The sequence below is a fragment of the Leucoraja erinacea genome, chromosome 14 (assembly GCF_028641065.1).
Source record: "Leucoraja erinacea ecotype New England chromosome 14, Leri_hhj_1, whole genome shotgun sequence".
Classification (NCBI taxonomy): Eukaryota; Metazoa; Chordata; class Chondrichthyes; order Rajiformes; family Rajidae; genus Leucoraja; species Leucoraja erinaceus.
In genome coordinates this window covers 24,925,373-24,947,525 of record NC_073390.1, presented here as the reverse complement: position 1 = coordinate 24,947,525, position 22,153 = coordinate 24,925,373, and the positions used below count along the sequence as shown (strand labels likewise).

The window sequence follows — 22,153 nt, the reverse complement described above, 5'->3', positions numbered from 1 at the left end:
ACGCATTGAGTTTGTCAGGGAGTGATGCTTCGCTGACAATTGAGCTGCCACCTGATTTTGCTGTATCCTTGCTGGATATGGATCTTTTTAATAAAGTCAGCTTTTCCTGCCCATCCCTATTTGCCCTTGAGAATGTGGGGGTGAGCAGCTTTGTTGAACCATTTGAGCAGTCTTTTTGATGAAGGTGCTCGCACAGTGATGTTGGGACAGAGTTGGTGAAATGCATCCAAGTTTCTACCTCCACCTCTTCAGGCACTGCTGACGTGGCAATTACCCTCAGAAGAAAGGTCTCAACCCGAAACGTCGCCTATTCCTTCGCTCCATAGATGCTGCCTCACCCGCTCAGCTTCTCCAGCATTTTTGTTTACCCCCACTACACAATCACTTTGGGTACATCGCAAAGCAGAAGCATCATTACGAACCCAGAAAATCCGTGTGGGGCATGAAATATTGTACGACCAACTAAGATCGAAGCACAGTAGCAACGTCTATTAATCTACCTGTTGCACTGGAGTAACTCCGCAACTGGAGGTCCTCACACAGCACCTTGCAACCCACCTCCTCTGCCACCTAGAAGGTCAGTGACAGCAAAAGCACAGGGAACACCACCACCTGGAAGTTGTCCTCCTGGCCACACACCAGGTTGTGACTTGGAAATATATCACCGTTCCTTCACCGCCTCTCGGTCAAATTTCGGAACTCACACTCCAATTGCACTGCGGAAACCCACACCTCAATGACTGTGGCGGTTCAAAAAGGCGGCTCACCTCCACCGTTCCAAGGGCAACTAGTGAGGGGCATTTAAATGCAGGCTCAGTCTGCAGAGTCCACATCCCACATAATAGATAGGAAAATGCCTCGTGCAAATCCAGTGATCATTTTCACTCTAGATTGTCTTTCATTTAATATCCGTTAATTGTACTTAATTTATCCAATAGGGCTTCAGGATCTGCATACTAATATAGAGGGTTCTTGTAAAGTTTCATTTCATTGTAACGTGCACAATCACCATGTTGGTAGTTATAGAGTAATTGAATCATACGGCACGGAAACAGATCCTTTAGCTCAACTTGTCCCACCTACACTGGTCCTGCCTGCATTTGGTCCATATCCCTCTAAACCATTCCTATCCATGCAACTGTCCAAGTGCATTTTAAATATTGTTATAGTACCTGCCTGTGGCAGCATGTTACATGTACCCACCTCTGTGAAAAAGCTGCCCTCAGATTCCTATTAAATCTCTCCACTCTCACCTAAAGCCTGTGCCCTCTGGTTCTTGATTCCTCTTCCCGACTGTGCACTCACCTTATCTATTCGCCTCATAATTTCATAAACTTCTATAAGATCACCCTTCAGCCTTCTGCATCCCTAGGAATAAAGTCCTAGCTTGCCCAACCTCTTTAGTTCCTGCTTTAATTTCACCAAGTTCTGTTGTTTCTTTTGGGACTTGTTCTGAAGTACGTTAGTGAGCAGAAAGGAAAACCACAAATGGAAGAACACAGCAGGCCCTTTAACATCTGAAACACGTTACTAATTCACTGGGACAGCCTCACTAACTGGCCGACAACCACAAATCAACGGACCACTGCTTCAGCTGAATGTTCACACGAGTTCTATTTATTGCAGGAATATTAGAGCGGGCTTTCAATATACTGTAGGTATTTGGAACTCAACAAACATTTCAGGGCAATTTTAGCAAGTGTGAGACAGGACAAATCACCCTCTACACCGTCCAGGGACAGCATAATTATAGTCCCTCTGTGCATCCTGTCACACAATCTCGGAATAGATACAGTACAGGTTAGACAACCATAAACTGTCACGCAGTTCCAAAATGGAGTCAGCAGGGGTTAGACACAGCATTACATTATAGTCCCTCTGCACCATGCTGTCACACAATCCTGGGGCAGATACACAGACGTTAGACATGCTTCCCCTCTATTATCAGGCTTCTGAATGATCCTTCCATAAGATAGGGTACTGTCCAATTCACCTCTACTTCATTGGAAACATTTTACTTAGTCTATGGAACTGATACGCTGCAGTGCTGAGAATTATATTCTGTATAGCCTAATATGTAAATGTCTCTGTTTCTTCCCCTTTGCTCCACCTATTGTACGAGTTTAATTTGATTGTATTTATTTATAGTATTATTTGATCTGATTGAATAGCATGCAAAATAAAGATTTTGCATGCATAAAAGGGTCCCATGCAAGAATCATTAATTTCATTGACTTCACCACTAGCTTCAAGATTCAAGAGAGTTTATTGTCATGTGTTCAGAGAGGACAATGAAATTCTTGCTTTGCTTTAGCACAACAGAATATCGTAGGCATAAATAAATACAGAACAGATCAGTGTATCCATATACCATTGAATATTTATATACACACATAAATAAGTATATAAAGTGCAATATGCTATTAAAGTTCAGATTTTTGTTTGCGTTGAGTTTAATAGTCTGATGGCTGTGGCGAAGAAGCTGTTCCTGAACCTGGATGTTGCAGATTTCAGGCTCCTGTACCTTCTACCTGAAGGCAGCGAAGAGATGAGTGTGTGGCCAGGATGGTGTGGGTCCTTGATGATGCTGCAAGCCTTTTTGAGGCAGTGACTGTGGTAGATCCCCTCGATGGTAGGAAGGTCAGAGCCAATGATGGACTGGGCAGTGTTTACAACTTTTTGCAGTCTTTTTCGCTCCCGGGTGCATAAGTTGCCAAACCAAGCCACGTTGCAACCGGTGAGCATGCTCTCTGCTGTGCACCTTTAGAAGTTCGAGAGTCCTCCTCGACATACCGAATCTCCGTAATCTTCTCAGGAGGTAGAGTCGCTGATGTGCTTTCTTCAATTGCATCCGTGTTCTGGGACCAGGAGAAATCTTCGGAGATATGCATGCCCAGGAATTTGAAGCTCTTGACCCTTTCCACCATCGACCCGTTGACATAAACGGGACTGCGGATCCCCATCCTACCCCTTTCAAAGTCTGCAATCAGTTCCTTGGTTTTGCTGGTGTTGAGAGCCAGGTTATTGTGCTGGCACCATTTGGTCAGTCGGTCGGTCTCCCTTCTATACTCTGACTCATCTCCATCAGTGATATGTCCCACAACAGTGGTGTCGACGGTGTACTTGATGATGGAGTTTGCACTATGACCGGCTACGCAGTCGTTAGTATAGAGTGAGTACAGCAGGGGCTGAGTACGCAGCCTTGAGGTGCTCCCGTGCTGATTGTTATCGAGGCTTACACATTTCCACCGATACAAACTGTGGTCTGTGAATGAGGAAGTCGAGGATCCAATTACAGAGGGACGCGCAGAGACCCAGTTCTGAGAGCTTGGTAACCAGCTTGGAGGGGATGATTGTATTAAATGCTGAGCTGTAGTCAATGAATAACAGCCTGACATATGAGTTTTTGTTGTCCAAGTGGTCCAGAGCGGAGTGGAGACCCAGCGAGATCGCATCCATCGTTGATCTGTTGTGGTGGTAAGCGAACTGCAGTGGGTTCAGGTTTTTGTCGCGGTACAAGTTGATTTGCGCCATGATCAGCCTCTCAAAGCACTTCATCACCACAGACGTTAGTGCCACTGGTCGAGTCATTGAGTCACGTCACCTTGCTCTTCTTGGGCACCGGTATTATTGATGCCCTTTTAAAGCAGGTGGGAACCTCAGACCTCAGAAGTGAGAGGTTGAAAATGTCCGTAAAAACTCCAGCCAGTTGGTCCGCACAGGTATTCAGAACACGACCAGGTATACCATTAGGTCCAGGCACTTTCCGACGGTTCACCCCTCTGAAGGATTTTCTGACGTCGACCTCTGTGACTGTGACCGAAATTCCATCATGGTGAATTCAGGGGCTCTTCAGACTAAAGAATGATCTCAACACTGAAACGTCGCCTATTCCTTCTCTCCAGAAATGCTACTTGTCCCGCTGAGTTACCCCAGCATTTTGTTTACCATGTGTCTAAATTTAGCATAAAGCAGCATCACTATTACATCAAAACTGACCTCATAGATGAAGGTAGAAATTATTTTTAAAAATCAACAGAAATGGATATTACTTGGGCACTGTAATATCTTTCTTCAGCACACCTGTCATGCTCTTTCAGTAAGTGGAGGGTGATGATGCCCTCTGCTGCTCACCTTCAGAACTGAACCTTCAGAGCTTCACAAAACTGAAGGATGCTTAAAAAACAATTTAAACTACAAGGCCTCACCAAGACCTTCTCAGGGGAGATGGAGGTGAGCATTAGCTGCTGGTTACCCTGTGCCATCCAGAGTAGGGAATCAAGGACCAGAGGACATAGGGTCAAGGTGAAGAGGAAAAGATTTAATAGGAATCTGAGGGGTAACTTTTTCACACAAAGGGTGGAGGTTGTATGGAACAAGCTGCCAGAGGAGGTAGTTGAGGCTGGAATTATCCCAACGTTTAAGAAACAGTTAGACAGGTACATGGATAGGATGTTTTGAGGGAAATGGAACAAGTGCCGGCAGGTGGGACTGCTGTGGCAGGGACATGTTGGCCGGTGTGGGCAAATTGGGCTGAAGGGCTGTATCACTCTATGCTATGACTATATCATTTCCATAGTTCTATGATTGCATGAAACATTGCAAACAATTATTCTGAATCCCCAGCCACAACCAATGGACATGCAAGGACCACGACCATTCCAGATCTCATGAGTACAGAGAAGATTTATGAGGAGGTTGCTAGGAATCGAAGGATAGAAGTTTCTTATAAAAACTTACAAAATTCATAAGGGGTTGGACAGGCTAGATGCAGGAAGATTGTTCCCGATGTTGGGGAAGTCCAGAACAAGGGGATCACAGTTTAAGGATAAGGGGGAAATCTTTTAGGACCAAGATGAGAAAAACATTTTTCACACAGAGAGTGGTGAATCTAGAAACATAGAAATTAGGTGCAGGAGTAGGCCATTCGGCCCTTCGAGCCTGCATCGCCATTCAATATGATCATGGCTGATCATCCAACTCAGTATCCCGTACCTGCCTTCTCTCCATACCCCCTGATCCCCTTAGCCACAAGGGCCACATCTAACTCCCTCTTAAATATAGCCAATGAACTGGCCTCAACTACCCTCTGTGGCAGAGAGTTCCTGAGATTCACCACTCTCTGTGTGAAAAAAGTTCTTCTCATCTCGGTTTTAAAGGATTTCCCCCTCATCCTTAAGCTGTGACCCCTTGTCCTGGACTTCCCTAACATCGGGAACAATCTTCCTGCATCTAGCCTGTCCAACCCCTTAAGAATTTTGTAAGTTTCTATAAGATCCCCTCTCAATCTCCTAAATTCTAGAGAGTATAAACCAAGTCTATCCAGTCTTTCTTCATGACAGTCCTGACATCCCAGGAATCAGTCTGGTGAAGCGTCTCTGCACTCCCTCTATGGCAATAATGTCCTTCCTCAGAATCTGTGGAATTCTCTGCCACAGAAGGTAGTTGAGGCCAGTTAATTGGCTATATTTAAGGAGGAGTTAGATGTGGCCCTTATGGCTAAAGGGATCAGGGGGTATGGAGACAAGGCAGGTACAGGATACGAAGTTGGATGATGAGCCATGATCATATTGAATGACGGTGCAGGCTCGAAGGGCCAAATGGCCTACTCCTGCTTCTATGTTTCTAATTGCGAGAGTGGAGGGAAGTCAAGAACCAGAGGATAGTTTAAGGTGAGAGTAAGAACCTGAGGGGTAACTTTTTCATACCGAGGATGGTGGGTGTACAGTACAAGCTGCCAGAGGTAGTTGAGGCAGGTACAGTATCAACATTTAAAAGATACTAGACCAAGTGCAGACCCGTTGGGTCTGCTCCCCAATGGTGTGATCCCCCAACCCAATATTCCACCATGCACCCGTCTCCTCCAACGGAACTGAACCCGTTCCCAAATGTAAGATTCCAGCACTCCCCTGCCTCCCTCAGCAGTGGATTGAAAAAAACCTCCAATTGCACCACCCCTGCCTGCTGCAGCAGCAGTTCCAATTGCAATATCAATTGGCCCTCCCCCTCCTGTTGAAGCACTTGCTGTGATATCCCATTGAGGTGAAAAGTTCAGAGTGTTCCAGTCTTTGTTTTGAAGTGTGTTGGAAGCTGATAGGAAGGAGCAGCGAATCAAAAGGCAGAAAGGCAGCCGGATGCCAGGCGGCAGCCACACAGTTTTAATATATAACTAGACCAAGTGCAGACCCGTTGGGCTGTACGACTGTATAAGATCTTTGGGCTGTACGACTGTATGAATGTGAGGCATTACCTCCCTTACCACCAGGCTGCACCAATAGGTGTGAATGGGATTGGCTAACACGGCCTTGTCTTGTCCAGGAGGAGAAACAGTGAGGAACACTGTATGATAGGGTAACTGCTGATAACCTGGGCCATTCTCACTACAGTTGGAAGTAGACAACAGCCATCGGTCAAACTGAAGGAACGGGCTAGTTTAAGAAGGGTCCCAATCCGGACTCGAACTCTCGACCGTCCACGTACATCCTCACCATAGAGACAGCCTGGCCCACTCAGGCCGCTTGTCCGAGTTGGCAACCGCTGCTGTCAATCACACGCGAATACCCCGCCCCACGCAAACCCTCGCGCGATCTAGAAGCCGGTCCGCACTGCTCTCTGGGAATTGTAGTGAAAGTTCACTGTAAACCCTGTTTTATTTTCATGCTCCGGACTACTGGTCCCGGCATGCCGTGCGGTGTGGCAGAGCCGCGCAGTCGCGGTGGCCACGGGCCGGCCGGCCGTGGCTCTGGGCGGAGGAACATGGCGACTTATGTGGAGATCATCAGGCACGAGTTCCCGGACATTGACTTAGAACTCTTCCAATACGTGACAGGTGAGGTGGCCGGGCTACTGCAGCCGTGCGTTCCCCTTCCCACAGAGCCGCGACCCAAATTGCGGAATCCCCACTGTCCCGGGGACTCCGAAAGGACTCGCCGGCCGGCCGACCGGCGTCTAATTGACCCCGGGACACCGGGCGTGTCGGCACCGAGCCACGCGTCTGGGTGGGTTGTTGGCACCAAACCCCATACCATGCCGCTTGGCAGCGGTTCTCAGTGATTCCAGCCGTGTTACAACATGTACAGCACAGGGACAGGCCCTTCGGCCCACAATGTCTATGCTCAACGTCATGCCAAATTAACCTAATCTCATCTCCCAGCAAATAATACACACTCCTCCAACGCCACACTCAAAATTTCCTCCACCGCCACTTACAATATGTTCCAGGCATTCAAATCTTTACAAACGAAATTGGCTCCGCACATCTTTAAACTTTGTCCTTTTCAGCTTTAAGTTTCAACCTCTAGTCTTTGACATTCCCACTCTGATGTGACGATATATGAGCATGTTTCAAAGACTTGAATCAATAATGAAAGAAGAAACTCCAAGCAATATCAAATGAACCCTCCCACCAGAGAATTCAGTCTTACTAATTTTAGCGTGTTTTTGGGGGAGGTGAACAAAAGTGATCACTGGGGGTAGGCTGTGAATGTTATCTGCATGGATTTCTGTATGATGTGACGGCAGAAAGGGTGTGATGGCAGAAAGGGTGGTGGCATCTAAGAGGCTATTAGATAGGCACATAGATCTGTCCCCCTGTCTCCCTCAAGGGTGAGGATATGCAGTTTACCAGGGAGTACAAGTACCTTGGAATTTACCTGGACAGTAAAGTGGACTGGTACAGGAAAGCTGAGGCACTATATAAGAAGGGACAGAGCCGTCTGTATTTTCTGAGGAGGTTCCGCTCATTCAACGACTGCAGTAAGATGCTGCAGATGTTCTATCAATCGGTAATGGCCAGTGCCATCTTCTTTGCTGTCGTGTGCTGGGGTAGCAGAGCGAAGGCCACGAATGGCAACAGAATTAACAAGCTCATCAGGAAGGCTGGCTCCATACAAGGGGTGGAGTTGGATTCACTGGAGATGGTCTTGGAGGGCTTCAAGCTGGGCACTGTAATATCTCATCCTCAATCCTGCACTTTCCACTCATCACTTTAATTTCATGTTTCATGTATCTTGTTATCTTTTATGACTGCTGGCAGACCAATTTCCCTGCTGGGATAAATAAAGTTCTATCGTATTGTATCGTATATCCAGGGATCGGGGTGGTGTGGATCACATGCAGGTAGAGGAGATTGGTCACGTTCGGCACAGACATCGCGGCCGACTGACCTGTTCCAGTGTTGTACTCTTTTATGTTCTATTTTCGGTGCAAAGCAAGACCATTAACCACAGGGTATCACCAAGTAGTGATACGCTGCGCCCTCCACCGCCAGTCAGATGGCTAGTTTTGCTGCTGCATTGCATTTTTGGCCAGTCAGCGCTGACAGTGGTGTGTGCTGGTTATTGGAGAAACAGGACATTGCAGTGCTGGGAGCATCTGGGGAGGGAATGGACAGACGATGTTTTGGGTCGGCACTCTTTTTCAGACTCATGGAGAAGGGGAAAGAAAGCTGGAAAACCTACTCCATCAGTCAGAAGAAGGGTTCTGACAAAACAATGTCCATTTCCCTTTGCAGATACTGTTTGATCTGCTTAGTTTCTCCAGCACTTTATTGTTTGCATTTATAATTTGTAATCCGATTTATTCTCAAGTTGCAGGATCTTACTACACACATTATTTTCACTACTGTGAAGCATGTCAAAATAGTTTGCAAATTCTTGAGATCCTCAAACGTCCTTCATTAATTCTTAAGGGTCACAGAATCATCTGACCACGACCTATCTTACTGGAACTATCTTCATTCCCAACGTAACATCTTAATGACTTCTGAAGTTCCGTTAACTTCCATGGGTCTATTGCACCATGGTGTTAGTCGTTCAGCAGTGTTTTTGAATATAGTTTGTGTGAAGTTTGAATTATGACGTAAGAAGGTAAACGTACCAAATGCTTCACTGGTACTTTGTCCAAGGTATGAAAACTACAGTGACCACAATCCAGAAAGTGATTATTGTTCTGAAAATTAATGCTAATATGTATGCAGTCGAACTTCAGCATTCATTGTCCTGTCATAATAAAGGGCCTGTCCCACTTACGCGATGTTTTCAGCGACTACCGGCACCCATCATAGGTCGTTGCTGGTCGCCGATATTTTCAACATGTTGAAAATTCAATGGCGACCAGAAAGACGCTACGACTCTTTGGGCGACTGCCATGTCGTGGGGTGAAGCCTGTATGGTTGTGAGTAGTCGCCCAAAGAGTCGTACCTTGTTCTGGTTGCCGCTGGATTTTCAACATGTTGAAAATTTTTGGCGACCTGTAACAACCGATGACGGGTGCTGGCAGTCGCCGAGAAAGTCGCATAAGTGGGACAGGCCCTTAAGGTGTTGAAAACAGGTCTCAAATTCCCCAAGGTCATAAAAGAAGGTATTATTGAATTTGCTGTGCATAGTATTACTGCCGTGCTTGTAATTATTATTTGGAGCTCAATGTTTCAAGTTTTATTTTTCTCAGTAAATCAGTTCTATCACTTCACCAGCTTATGTGCACCATACACTCCTAAAGACAAATTTAATGCACCCACTGTTATTGCAATTTAGATTTTTTTTTGCACTTCTTCAGAAAAAGGGTCTCGACCCAAAACGTCACCTATTCCTTTTCTCCAGAGATACTGCCTGACCCACTGATACTACAGCCTTTTGTGTCTGTCTTCGGTTTATACCAGTTTCTCCCTACACATATATACGACACATACAATCAAGTCAAACTCGAGTATAATAGATAGAGCAAAGAGGAAGATGCAGGATGTAGTTCTCAGCATTGTAGTGCATCAGTTCTAGAGACCTAGAAATAGGAAAGTTCCTCGGAAAGTGTTTATGCCAGGATGACAGATCAGCTATTTATAAATGAACCTTTCATATGTTTGTCAGAGCTTGACATTTTTCCAATCGCTATGAGGTTTCCTTTAAGATTGTTTTTTAGGCCAACCAACTATTTGTGACTTTAGGTGTTGGTGAAAGGTACTTCAAACATTTCATGTTAACCCACCTGTCTCAGCTTCTATGGCATTTCCATTTTCTAGAATTCAAGGCATCACAAAAATAAAACGCAAGAGAGACACGGAAACTGAGAAACAGCCAAGGAAGACTAATCAATTTATATTATTTGACATTTATCTTCACTCTAACAAATCCCCTGCTTGCTTCTGTTGAACCCATAATTCACTGGTATTCCCTTCCAATGCTGAAATTACACCTCATCCCATTAAGTGGAAGAAACATCTCTTTGTGCCATTTCGTCTGTTTGATATCTCATTTGTTGGTCCAGTACTGCGCATGCGCAGTTTAAGATTTTTTTTAAAAGCCGACTGGCTGCCTACCCTTTGTAATTACTCACGGCACGTGCCTGGTCTGAAGGGTCTGTTTCCGTGCTGTACAAACGTGACTTTAAATTTGAATTTTCACTACTTTCATGCAGAATTTTTAGGATATACATTTTTTCAAAGCTGAGCCCATGTCCTAGATTGTTTAAGCTCAGTTTCAGAGTATGCCGAATATATCCAGACCTGCAATGGAAATCTCCTTCCATTCCACCATGCGTTGGCACCAGCAGGCCCACGTGCTGATTACCTCCTAGCTCCGGGCCTCATCCACCTGCAATGGAAATCCCCCTTCCATACAAGTTCATTCACGATTCCAGATTCAATTTAATTGTTACATGTACCAATTAAGGTACAGTGAAATTTGAGTTACCATACAGCCATACTAAGTGAAATAGCAAAACTACACACAGCACATAAAATAAAGTTTAACATAAATATCCACCAGTGGAATCAATATTCCTCATTGTGATGGAAGGCAATAAAGTTCAGTCATCTTCCTCCTTTGTTCACCCATGGTCGGGGCCTTGAACCCTCTGCACTTGCCGTTGCTGACGGTCCGCCGTTCAAGCCCTCTTGTTGGGATGATTGAAACTCCGGCGTCCGGACGGATCAGAACACTGGACCATGGAGCTCCCAGATCGGCTGCTTCTTAACGGAGACCGCTGCTTCACGGTATTAAAGTCCACAGGCCCCGCGGTCGGAGCTCCAACACTGGCGATCCTCGGCAAAAGATCCCAGGCTCTGCGATGGTAAGTCCGTGCCGTAACCACAGCGTGAAGCACCGGGCCAGTCTCCGGGAAAGGCCGCCACTCTACGTGTAGGCAATAGGGAGGGACGGAGATGCAACACAGAGAAAAATTGCATCTCCTTTGAGGTAAATGACTGGAAACATTTTCTCCCGATTTCCCCCTCCCCCCTCCCACCCCCCACAAAACATACCAAGAGACATTAAAACAAACATTCAAGACCTACTTAAAATTAAAAAAACAGAGAAGGGACAAGACAAACTGCTGGCGAGGCGGCCATTACGGGTGTCACCCGGTGGACTATTGGCTAAACTATGTCCAACTATTTTTCATGACTCAATGGAATAGCTGAATGCTAGTGATCCACTGACTGCTCGGCTATGTTTGACACTGGGGTACATTGAGCATATTTATACTGGCACTGGAGCAAGAAAAGAGTGGAAACATTTCCCACAGTTTGCTGTGATGAGTAATTGTTAGTTTAGCAACTAGTGCAAATAATATACAGATTGTATTGATGAAAAAATGTGATGCAGCAGTCACGTTCAAATCAGAGCATTTGCGATTAATTGTCAGGAGATAGTTGTATGAAGGGACTGTAGATCATGCTGTAATTCAAAGCTGATGAAGGATACACCATGAAACCACTACACTCCTTCAGAGCCTTCCCATTTGATTCTGTTCTAATCAGCATAATTTTGGAAATATATGTTCCTGTTCTGCCAGGACTGACTGTACCCTGTTAACAAGTCACTTACTGTGGCAAATGATGCTTTCACAAAGCCAGTGCCTCCAGCTATTGGCAAGATTTTTTGCTGCCATCCAAGGACAGCTTTGAAGTTTTATTAAGCTACAGCACGTATCCAAACATCTTTAAAAAATTGTCCAGTGGACTGTTCTTAAATAACTGTCACGCAGTTATTTTTGTAGATTTATTGGCCTTAAACCATTTCTGCTCGCATATCTGTTTTATGTTATCAGGTTTTCTATAATGATGGACCTGTACCCAACAGTTCTGTGACCCACACTGAGAAAGTGACAGCACTGTCGCCACCAGCATTGTTTTGATGTTACACAGTGACGGAGCTGAATTACAACAGTACAATTCTTAAGCCACTAGCTCAGTATGGTCTGTAAAGGACACAGTGAAAGTTTAGTAGAGTGGTATTTGTGTGGAGCTCAGTTTAGTTTATTGTCACGTGTACCGAAGTACAGTGAAAAGCTTTTTATTGCTATAAGTATGTTTTTCATTTTGTTAACAGTGAGTACATTTTTCATATATCTAACATTACACTACTGAAATCCAATTTTTAATGCACAAAATTATGACAACCTGAACAAATTCAAAGGGAAAGGTTCTAAACCAGTGTAGTGGTTTTGTGATGTATTTTGTGCCAGTATATTCTGGCTTGTTTTATAAGGTGATATCTGCTGTCTTTCTATTGGCATTTACTTTGCTTATATCATTGAACCTCGCAGTGACCATTGGGTCTTTTTTCCCTCAGGTGTGCTGGACAGCAGTGCCGCTGATTTTGAATCTGTTGATGAGATTTTTGAAGCAATTGGCGATGTTCTTCAGGAAGTGTCAGTCTCAAAAAACGAAGATGACGTCCGCGAGATCTGTGAAAAAATGTTTAATACGCTTAAACTGTGAGTAAATGTTTTTATTCTGACATTTGGTTTTGTCGGATGTTTTGTTTACTAAGTTGTGAGTTATTAATTATTGGAAATTAAACTCTACCAAGATATTATAATTAGATATCTGCATCAGGAACATGAGGCCTGTATGTAGGCACAGTTCATTACTGTCTCAAGGGACAGTTCATTACTGCCCCCGCCCCCCCCAAACAAACTTGTAACTGTGCAGTATTGAGAAATGACCAATAAACTCTTGGCTATCTCTGCAGAAAATCCCAAAAAGTCTTGTAAGGCCATTTAGTCACCACATAAAAGGAGAACCAAATTGCTACATCATGAAAGGAAATGTAAAATATTAGTTGGAGGAAGGATGAGGTGTGTGAATTTAAACAGCTGGATTTTAATTGTCCAATGGGACGTTGCTGTTGCTAGCAAAATCTGCATTTGTTGCCATTGTTAGTTACTGAATGTTTAGCCACTGGATGGTAAACTTATAGAATATGGTCAATTTTAGTGATGAGGAAAAACAATTTTGTGAGGTCCGGGAAGCTGACCTTAGTTGTACATACATAGAACTGTACAGCACAAGAACAGGCCCTTCGGCCCATATTGTCCATGCCAAACATGATGTCAAGACTCTCTCTTATCTACCTGCGCATAATCCATATCCCTCCATTCCTAGCATGTCCATGTGCCTATCCAAAATGCCACTATTGTATCTGCCACAACCACTATTCTTGGTAGCATGTTTCAGTCACTCAGCACCCTCTATGTAAAAAAGTTGCCCCAAAATGTCCTTTAAACTTTGCCCCACCTAACTTAAAACTATGCCGTCAAGTATTTGACTCCAGACTCATCTACATATGAAAACTGTTTCACCACATCTATTAAGCCCTATCAAAATTAAGTTTCTGAACTTCGTTTTGGTAGGGATTGGAACTTGCACCCTAAAGTCAAGCTATACATCAACATGCCTGAGGTCGCTGCACTTACGGTATATGTCCTGTTACAGTTTTACTTTACTGAAGTCCTAAAGTGCATTACTTTACACTTGCGTATTAAATTCTATCTGCTACTGCTCCATTCAACTGAAAAACACTGTGACAATATACCTTATCTAAACCATGTGATTTTATACACCCCACAGCATCCTTCCTATAGAAGAGCAAACAGAACTGTCCCCTTATAGACCTCCTAATTTCTGTCTCAAGTTCACTCCTGCATCCCTTATCAACCTCTACGATTCACTCAAAAGTAAATAGATATAGATATAGATAGATATGCCATTTATTGTCACTATACATGTACAATGAAATTAAAAGCTGCTCGTACTCAGTGCATACATATAATTTAGTACAAAAAACAAGAAACAGAAAAACAAAAACAGAAGGGAGAAGGGGGGGGGGGGGGGGGGGGGGGGGATAGGTGCACAATACTGCGGCGCTATATACATATATACAGATGGAAGTCCGGGTGTTGGGCTGTGAAGTCAGTGCATGTGTGAATTTGAATTAAGAGTAGTTATAATTTTCGGAAAGCAACTATTCCTGAGTCTATTTGTCCTGGATTTGATGCACCTATAGTGCCTTCCAGAGGGCAGCAGGTCGAACAGTCCAAACGCAGGATGGGAGCTGTCTTTGATGATATTCTTTGCCCTGCTAAGGCAGCGGGAGGTGTAGATATCCATCAGGGAGGGGAGAGGGCAACCAATGATCTTCTGCGCTGTCCTAGTTACCCTCTGAAGCCTCTCCCTGTCTGCCATGGTGCAGCTGCCATACCATGCTGTAATGCAGTATGTCAGCAGGCTCTCGATGGACGAGCGGTAGAAGGTCAGCAGCAGGTTAGAGTCCAGGTTGTGCTTCCTGAGGACCCTCAGGAAGTGCAGCCGCTGCTGAGCCTTCTTGATGACCGCTGTCGTGTTGTCTGTCCAGGAGATATCAGCAGCGATATGGACGCCGAGAAACTGGAAGGTGTTGACCCTCTCCACACACTCGCCGTTGATGTGTAGGGGGACTAAGTCGGTGCTGTGCCTCCTGAAGTCGACAATGAGCTCTTTTGTTTTCCTGGTGTTCAGAGCCAGATTGTTTTCTGAGCACCAGGTTGTCAACTTCAGGTCTTCCTCTCTGTAGGCTGCCTCGTCTCCCTTTGAAATAAGTCCGACTACAGTAGTGTCGTCAGCAAATTTGACGATGCGGTTGTTGTTGTGGGCCGGACTACAGTCGTAGGTGTAGAGACAGTATAAGAGGGGGCTTAGCACACAGCCCTGTGGGGAGCCGGTACTCAACCTGCGAGTGGAGGAGAGGTGGGGGCCGAGTCTCACAGTCTGGGGCCGGTTGGTGAGGAAATCTTTTATCCAGGCACATGTGAGAGTGGGGAGGCCGAGAGTGACCAGTTTACCAATGAGAATGTCCGGAATGATTCTATTGAAAGCTGAGCTATAATCCACAAAGAGCATCCGGACGTAGCTCTGCCCCTGCTCCAGATGGCTCAGCACAGAGTGGAGAGCTACGGTAATGCCTAGACCTGCCATATGCTTCCTTCTTATTTCTCAAACGTTCAATTTTCTTTATAGTTTATAGTAACAAAATAGAACAGTACAGCAACAGGCCCTGTGGCCCACCATGTCTGCACTCACCGTGATGACAATCTAAATTAATACGATCTGTCTGCACATGGTCCAAATCCATGTATTCCCTGCTTGTTCAAGTGTCTGCTAAATGCTTCTTAAATGTTATCATATTTGATTCTACCACCTTCCCTAGCAGCACAATCCAGGAAACCTGCCTCTCTTACCTTAAATTTATGCCTTCTTAGTAGTTGACATTTATGTCCTGGAATAAAGACTGACTGTCTTCCCTATTTATGCCTGTCATATTTTTATAAACATCCATCAGAGTGCCTCTTGACCACTGATGCTCCAATTCTAATTTATCCAACCTCTCCTTGTAGCTTATATATTCCAATCCAGGTAGCATCCTGGTAAACCTCTTCTGCACCCACTCCAAAGCCTTCACAACTCTCCTGAAGTGTGGTGACAACATAACCTATAGTGTGGTGATCTCAAGAGCAAGATAAAAACTGTTGAGTGAATCCTAGCTTGATCAACAGGGAAATCATCATTGAAGATCATAAGAAAGGCTCATGGCTCCTTTGACGGGTGAATGACTAAAGGTCCTCACTATTTTTGTTATACTGTAGAACCTTTGACTAATTCATCCGTTGGTCCATATATTTGGCTTCTTTAAACATTGACACATATTTCAGCAGGTGACTCCTTTTACTTTTGATGCCACAGTAGATTAAATACATTTATTACAACATTCTAGCTCCAGATCGGGACTTTTAATCTACATGAAATTCTTCATAACTTACAAAATGATTATTGTGTGTTACGTCAATGCCATATTGCCTCCAACGGTGAGAGGCTAAAAGCTAGCCTAACCCTTTTGTTTCCCTTGCTAGCAATACATCCAACTCCTCAAAGTCAAACGTACTACTGAAAGCACCAATACAGCTCTCGCAAGTAACTGGTAGCACTGGTGAGTAACACTTTCATTTCTGCAATGCTACGGAGTTTTAATTTTCTTACTTGCTATTTGCTAATCCTTATATCCATTGTCTTCCCTTTTTTTGAAAGAGTTTGCTAAAATGCTTGCATGTTTTGGGTGATATCTCGCACAGTTGATATTCTTTCTGTGGCAACGAAACCAACTGAGGATTCACAGGCCATTCTGATATGGTGGCTTCAATGATCTTGACTTCACATTGCATTAATTTTGTGACGGTTGATGGACAAGGATGAGAACACAGTCCACAGCAGATGTTCGCCATTTCTATCTGAGGCCCGGAATAATTTTTGGAACCATTTGCTGCTGCTTGTGAAATGATTAGCAGTGCACCTCAAACCTGGGGCCTTTCTGGACAGATTTAAAGTGCCAATTCAATACTTCATTCCACCCCCACTCTAACCTTCTTGATTTGTGTTCTCACTCTCAAACCACACATTTCATAGCTCTAGAGCATAGAACATATATAGCACAGGAACAGACACTATGACATGTCTGTGTTGCACAAGTTGAACTAAACTCCTTAATCAGCACCCCATCCATCTGCTTAAATATCTACTTACAGTCAAGAGTCGTACAGCACGGAAACAGGCCCTTCGGCCAAATTGTCCATGCTGACTAAGATGCCCGGTCTAAGCTAATCCTGCTTGCCGCACTTGGCCCATATCCCTCTAAAACTTTCCTATCCATGTACCTGTCCATGTGTCAATTTTCTGGAGGGTACCAAAATGTTATTAACCATTGATACACCATGGCGACAAGGTGTAAATTCTGTAGCAAATAATCAGATTTCAGTGGCAGTAATGGCTAAACTTGAAACCTCCACTGCTCAGATACAAACCCCTCTGTCCAGCATGTCATTTGTTGCAGTATTAGCATCCTGAAAAATATTGCCAAAGGAGTGAGAGGAGTATGTTCACTGTGGGTTGAACATAACTCATTATTTTAATAAATTAGTTGATTAATATACCAGGAAATTGAAATGAACATTTATAATGTCATGTCCAAAGACAGGATACTGGCAAGAAGAGTTCCATTCAGTAAATTGCCTGTATTGTTTCAGGTATAATGTTTTTTTAATACTGGTTGCTTGAAATAGAAGGTACTCTCACCACAAATGTCTAAATAATTCCAGCATTCTGATGATTTCATAAAAGCCCAATTAACAATTAGTTGGGCCCGTGTTGCTTTTACAAGCATTAGCCAAGCTCCTTTATGCTGCTGACTGGAACTCTCTATTTTGCCATATTTTATGATTGCTTATAGATAATAGATATATTTATAATCTTGCAAAAACCTTTAGATTCTCGAAGGTATCGAAATATTGGAAAACTGTTAATGTGATGACCTCCCAAAAGGATGGAAGGCAAAAAGAGGTTGTAAAAACAAAGGTTGTAACTTTGCAGGTCAAGCCGCATCTTTGGAGGACATGGATAGGCGACGTTGCAGGTCAGGACCATTATTCAGCCTATCCATGTTGAGTCTGAAGAAGGGTCTTAAACTGAAAAATTGCCTATCTATGTCTTCCAGAGAAGCTGTCTGATATCTTACGTTTAAGCTAGAGGCACAGCAAGAGGAAACAGGCCCTTCGGCCCGCCACCTACATTGACCATTGATCACCAGTTTACACTAGTTCTATGTTATCCCACTTTCTCATCTTCTCGCGACACACTAGGGGCAATTTATATTGCCAATTAACCTACAAACCCATGCGTCCTTAGGATGTGGGAAAAAACCAGAGCACCAGGAGGAAACCCATGAGGTTACAGGGAGAACGTCCAAATGCCTGCCTCTTTGTAGGGTACATCGAACAATCCTTGTTCGAGGCGTACTATGGCCCTATCCCCGAACTCTACCTCTGCTACATTGACAACTGCATTGGTGCTACCTCCCGAACCCATGCAGAACTCACTGACTTCATCCATTTCACCACAAACTTCCATCCAGCACTCAAATTCACCTGCACCTCCTCCAACCTCACCTAGAACTTTAGGTGTCAGCTGCTCTACATGGATGAGACCAAGCGTGGGCTTGGTGATCGCTTCGCCCAACACCTCCACTCAGTTCACAATAACCAACCTGATCTCCCGGTGGCTCAGCACTTCAACTCCCCTTACCATTCCGAATCCGACCTTTCTGTCCCTGGCCTCCTCCTCCATGGCCAGAGTGAGTCCCACTGTAAATTGGAGGTGCAGCACCTCAAATTTCGCTTGGGTAGTTTACACCCCAGCAGTACGAACATTGACCTCCAATTTCAGGTAGTCCTTGCTTTCTCCCTCTTTCCCCTCCCTTCCCAGCTCTCCCACAGGCCACTGTCTACGCCTCTTCCTTTCTTCTTCCCGTCCCCCCTATCCCCTCATCAGTCTGAAGAAGGGTCTCGATCAGAAACGTCACCCATTCCTTCGCTACATAGATGCTGCCTCACCTGCTTAGTTTCTCCAGCATTTTTGTCTACCTTCTGTCCACCGAGTCTGTGCCGACCAATGATCGCCCGCGTAGCAATATCCTACACACTAGGAACAATTTACAATTTTTATCGAAGCCAATTAACCTGCAAACCTGCACATCTTTAGAGTGTGGGAGGAAACTGGAGAAAGTCACAGGGAGAGCGTACAAACTCCATACAGACAGCACCCGTCGTCAGGATTGAACCTGGGTCTCTGGCGCTGTAAGGCAGCAACTCTACTGCTGCGCCACTTTCTCGCCCTATCATCTTGCGAAGATGATACAAACAGTTTGAAGAGAAATTGATAATTAAGTGTGATAGAAATTAGTAAATGGAATATTCTGTGATAAATCATAAAGTTGTTCTGTTTGGAATACTCGTGAAATAGATTATTTAAATAACTGGCTGTTGGACCAGCAAATTTGGAATTCTTAAAAATGCAACACTAAGCAAGTGTACAGGTACGATTGGGGTTCATGAAAAAACAAAGTAAGTCTGGTTTTATGCCAAAGGAGCTGGACTATAAAACTAGAGGTCTTAATGTGGTCAATGATTGGTGATCTACTACAGAAGCAAAATACTGCAGATGCTAGAAATCTGAAATATAAAATCATTCAACCAGGAAAGACCTGAATAAGGCAGCAGCTAACTTTACCTGCTTGACCTCTGAAATATTAACTATTTCTCTCTCTGTGGATGTCGTCTGACCTCCTAAGTATTTCTGCAATTTTCTACTTATGTTTTACTTTAAATTCCCTGGTTGGTTGGTTGTCACCATATAGATCTGATGCTGAATGACCTCAAGTTGATAAACATGATCATATTAAATGGCGGTGCAGGCTCGAAGGGCCGAATGGCCTACTCCTGCACCTAATTTCTATGTTTCTATTTGTTGAACAATTGTTTGGAGAGGGAATATGGACATTGATCAGCTGTGACTTCAGTGAAAGGTAGAGCTAATTTAGGGTTAATTAGTCTAATTTTCTTCCTGCTTTTCCCTGCACTTGTGAACTACAAGCAGTGAAGTACTTCATTTTTATTTTGCTCTTGTAAAGGTTTCTGGCTTTTTATTGTTAAACAGTTTTGTTGTTAAGCAGAAAAGTAAATGGAACAATGTTTGACAATTTGACCAATATAGAGATCAACTACATCGGGAAGTTTATTTCACCCCTAAGTGCGCTATGAGTACTGAAGCTAAATTCGCCAATATGAGAACTACATTGGTTAAAGAATATCAGTTATAGGGGATGGTCTGACATTTTTATTATTTATTGGATACAGACTACAAGACTGAAGAGGTCAAAGGAATCTGGATGATGAGACGGGATTTGGGGACGGTAAGCGATTCCTTTGTTAAAGGCAACTTCCTCTAACTATTGTGTTACTGACATGATTGACTGATTTGAGATCTGATCCAGTGAAAGTCTAAGTTCTGAAATAGAAAAATCTTAATGTAACCAATCTATTAAGTCATAGTGTGTAAGAGTGTTTTATTGTCATATGTCCCAAAACAGAACAATAAAATTCTTACTTGCAGCGGCACAATAGATATGCAAACATGGTACGCTGTAAACACCATAATAAACAACAAAAAATATACGTGTGTGTGTATGTTCACTGCAATATATACTATAGATAAATTGGTTAACGTTTTCTCCTGCTTTCACTAATTGTGATTTAAGACGGTAGATGCAAAGAAACTGGAGAAAGCTGAAGCCAAGCTAAAAGCAAAGCAAGAAAAGAGGACGGAGAAGACCTCCCTGAAACCAGCAGTTCCCTTGTAAGTATTGAGTAGGAAGGAACTGCTGATACTGGTTTACACCAAAGAGAGACACAAAATGTTGGGGTAATGCAGGGGGACAGGCAACATCCCTAGATAGAAGGAATGGGTGACGTTTCGGGTCGAGACCATTCTTCAAGTAGGGGAGAGGGGGACGCAGAGATATGGAAGGGTAAGGTGTGAAAACGAGATCAAGGAAAAGGTAGAATCGACCATTGTTAGCTAGGAGAAGGTGACAATGGAGTATACAAGGATAACATTTAATCAGGAGGACTGTCAGACTGGTTGGAGAACTAGGATGGGGGAAGGGATGGAGAGAGGGAAAACAAGTGCTATTGAAGTTATAGAGTCAATATTCATACCGCTGGGTTGTAAGCTGCCCAAGCGAAATATGAGGTGCTGTTCCTCCAATTTGCATTGGGCCTCACTCTGACAGTGGAGGAGGCCCAGGACAGCAAGGTCAGTGTGGGAATGGGACGGGGAGTTAAAAGTGTATAGCAATTGAGCATATTCATCTGTAGGAAATAAATGGCCATTCACAAGCACTACAGCTATTTGAGTGTTGCCGATCTTGCATATCAATCTCAAGTCTAGGAAGATATCTTTAATGCTCTTGTTTGTAAACCTGAAATTGGTAACCACTGGTTTCCTTAAATACCGATCATCTGTTGGCTCTGTTGAAGAGCTTGTAACTAAAATTCCAATTTTTTTTACTAAGTCATGTTTTAGAATGAGCGGAATTTGATCATTCATATCTTTGAATCTATTCCACACTCAGTGCGATCATGAGTGTAACATAGTTTGATCCTCCGATATGATGCACATCCTGAACTGGAGACTCACCATGCCAGGATGGTCTTGTAAAGTCACTTCACTAACTCTGGACCAAAACAGTTAAGACGGTGCCTCTGAAACTGCTAGTTTATCATCAGTCCCACATGTCTTTTGGAGGAACTATGTGCCTGTACCTTGCTAATTTATATATGACTCTGAAGGTTTGTCACAGGGCAATAAACTAAATAGGAGGTCAGAGGTTTCCAAGGACGGGTTGATAATAAATTGAGGAAATTAGTGCGTGGTAACATAGGATAGTGAAGGAGAACGACAAGCAAAGTGTGCAGTAAAATGTAAGCACACGTTCGCTGCACAGAACAAATTCTGAGTTAGTATAAACCAAAGATCCTATAGCGAGCAAGATAGTCCACTCGACGAAAAAGACATAGTACAGTCATGGGCAGATTCATGGGTAATTTTCGTCCCCATTTCGTTAACCTGGCTTCCGTCTCCGCACCAAAGATCCCATAGCGGAGCAAAGATACTAGTGTGGAGACGGAAGCCGGTTACGGAAACATCCTCGTAAACATAAATGTTATTTGGTAAAAATCAGTATATATTATTTTCAGAATTTTAATTTATTAACACAAACTGTTCCGCCGCAATGTTGATTACACTGCGAGTCGGGTTGGGTCGGGTCCGGTTACGGAAATGGATGAAAAAAAGGCCCACGTTCCGTTCTGTTGCGTACTACACGTCAGCCCATTGCATTTAGCAGGAGTGGTCTATCTTGCTCCAATTTAGGATCTGTGGTATCAACTATCTAACTGCCAACTACTTCATTGGAGACCTTTGAACTATCTTAAATCAGACTTTATCTTGCACTTA

The 22,153-nt window shown here is 43.8% G+C and overlaps 1 protein-coding gene across 1 annotated transcript in view; it reads left to right on the top strand.

The window, feature by feature from the left end:
- The first annotated feature begins 6,672 nt into the window (after positions 1-6,672).
- The window catches only part of abcf3 (ATP-binding cassette, sub-family F (GCN20), member 3), a 50,058-nt gene continuing 34,577 nt past the window's right edge, over positions 6,673-22,153 (top strand). The window contains exons 1-5 of the mRNA XM_055645864.1: positions 6,673-6,829; positions 12,567-12,711; positions 16,162-16,238; positions 19,993-20,048; positions 20,394-20,491. Coding sequence (XP_055501839.1) covers positions 6,682-6,829; positions 12,567-12,711; positions 16,162-16,238; positions 19,993-20,048; positions 20,394-20,491 — 524 coding nt within the window. The 5' untranslated portion in view covers positions 6,673-6,681. The remainder of the gene's footprint in view (positions 6,830-12,566; positions 12,712-16,161; positions 16,239-19,992; positions 20,049-20,393; positions 20,492-22,153) is intronic.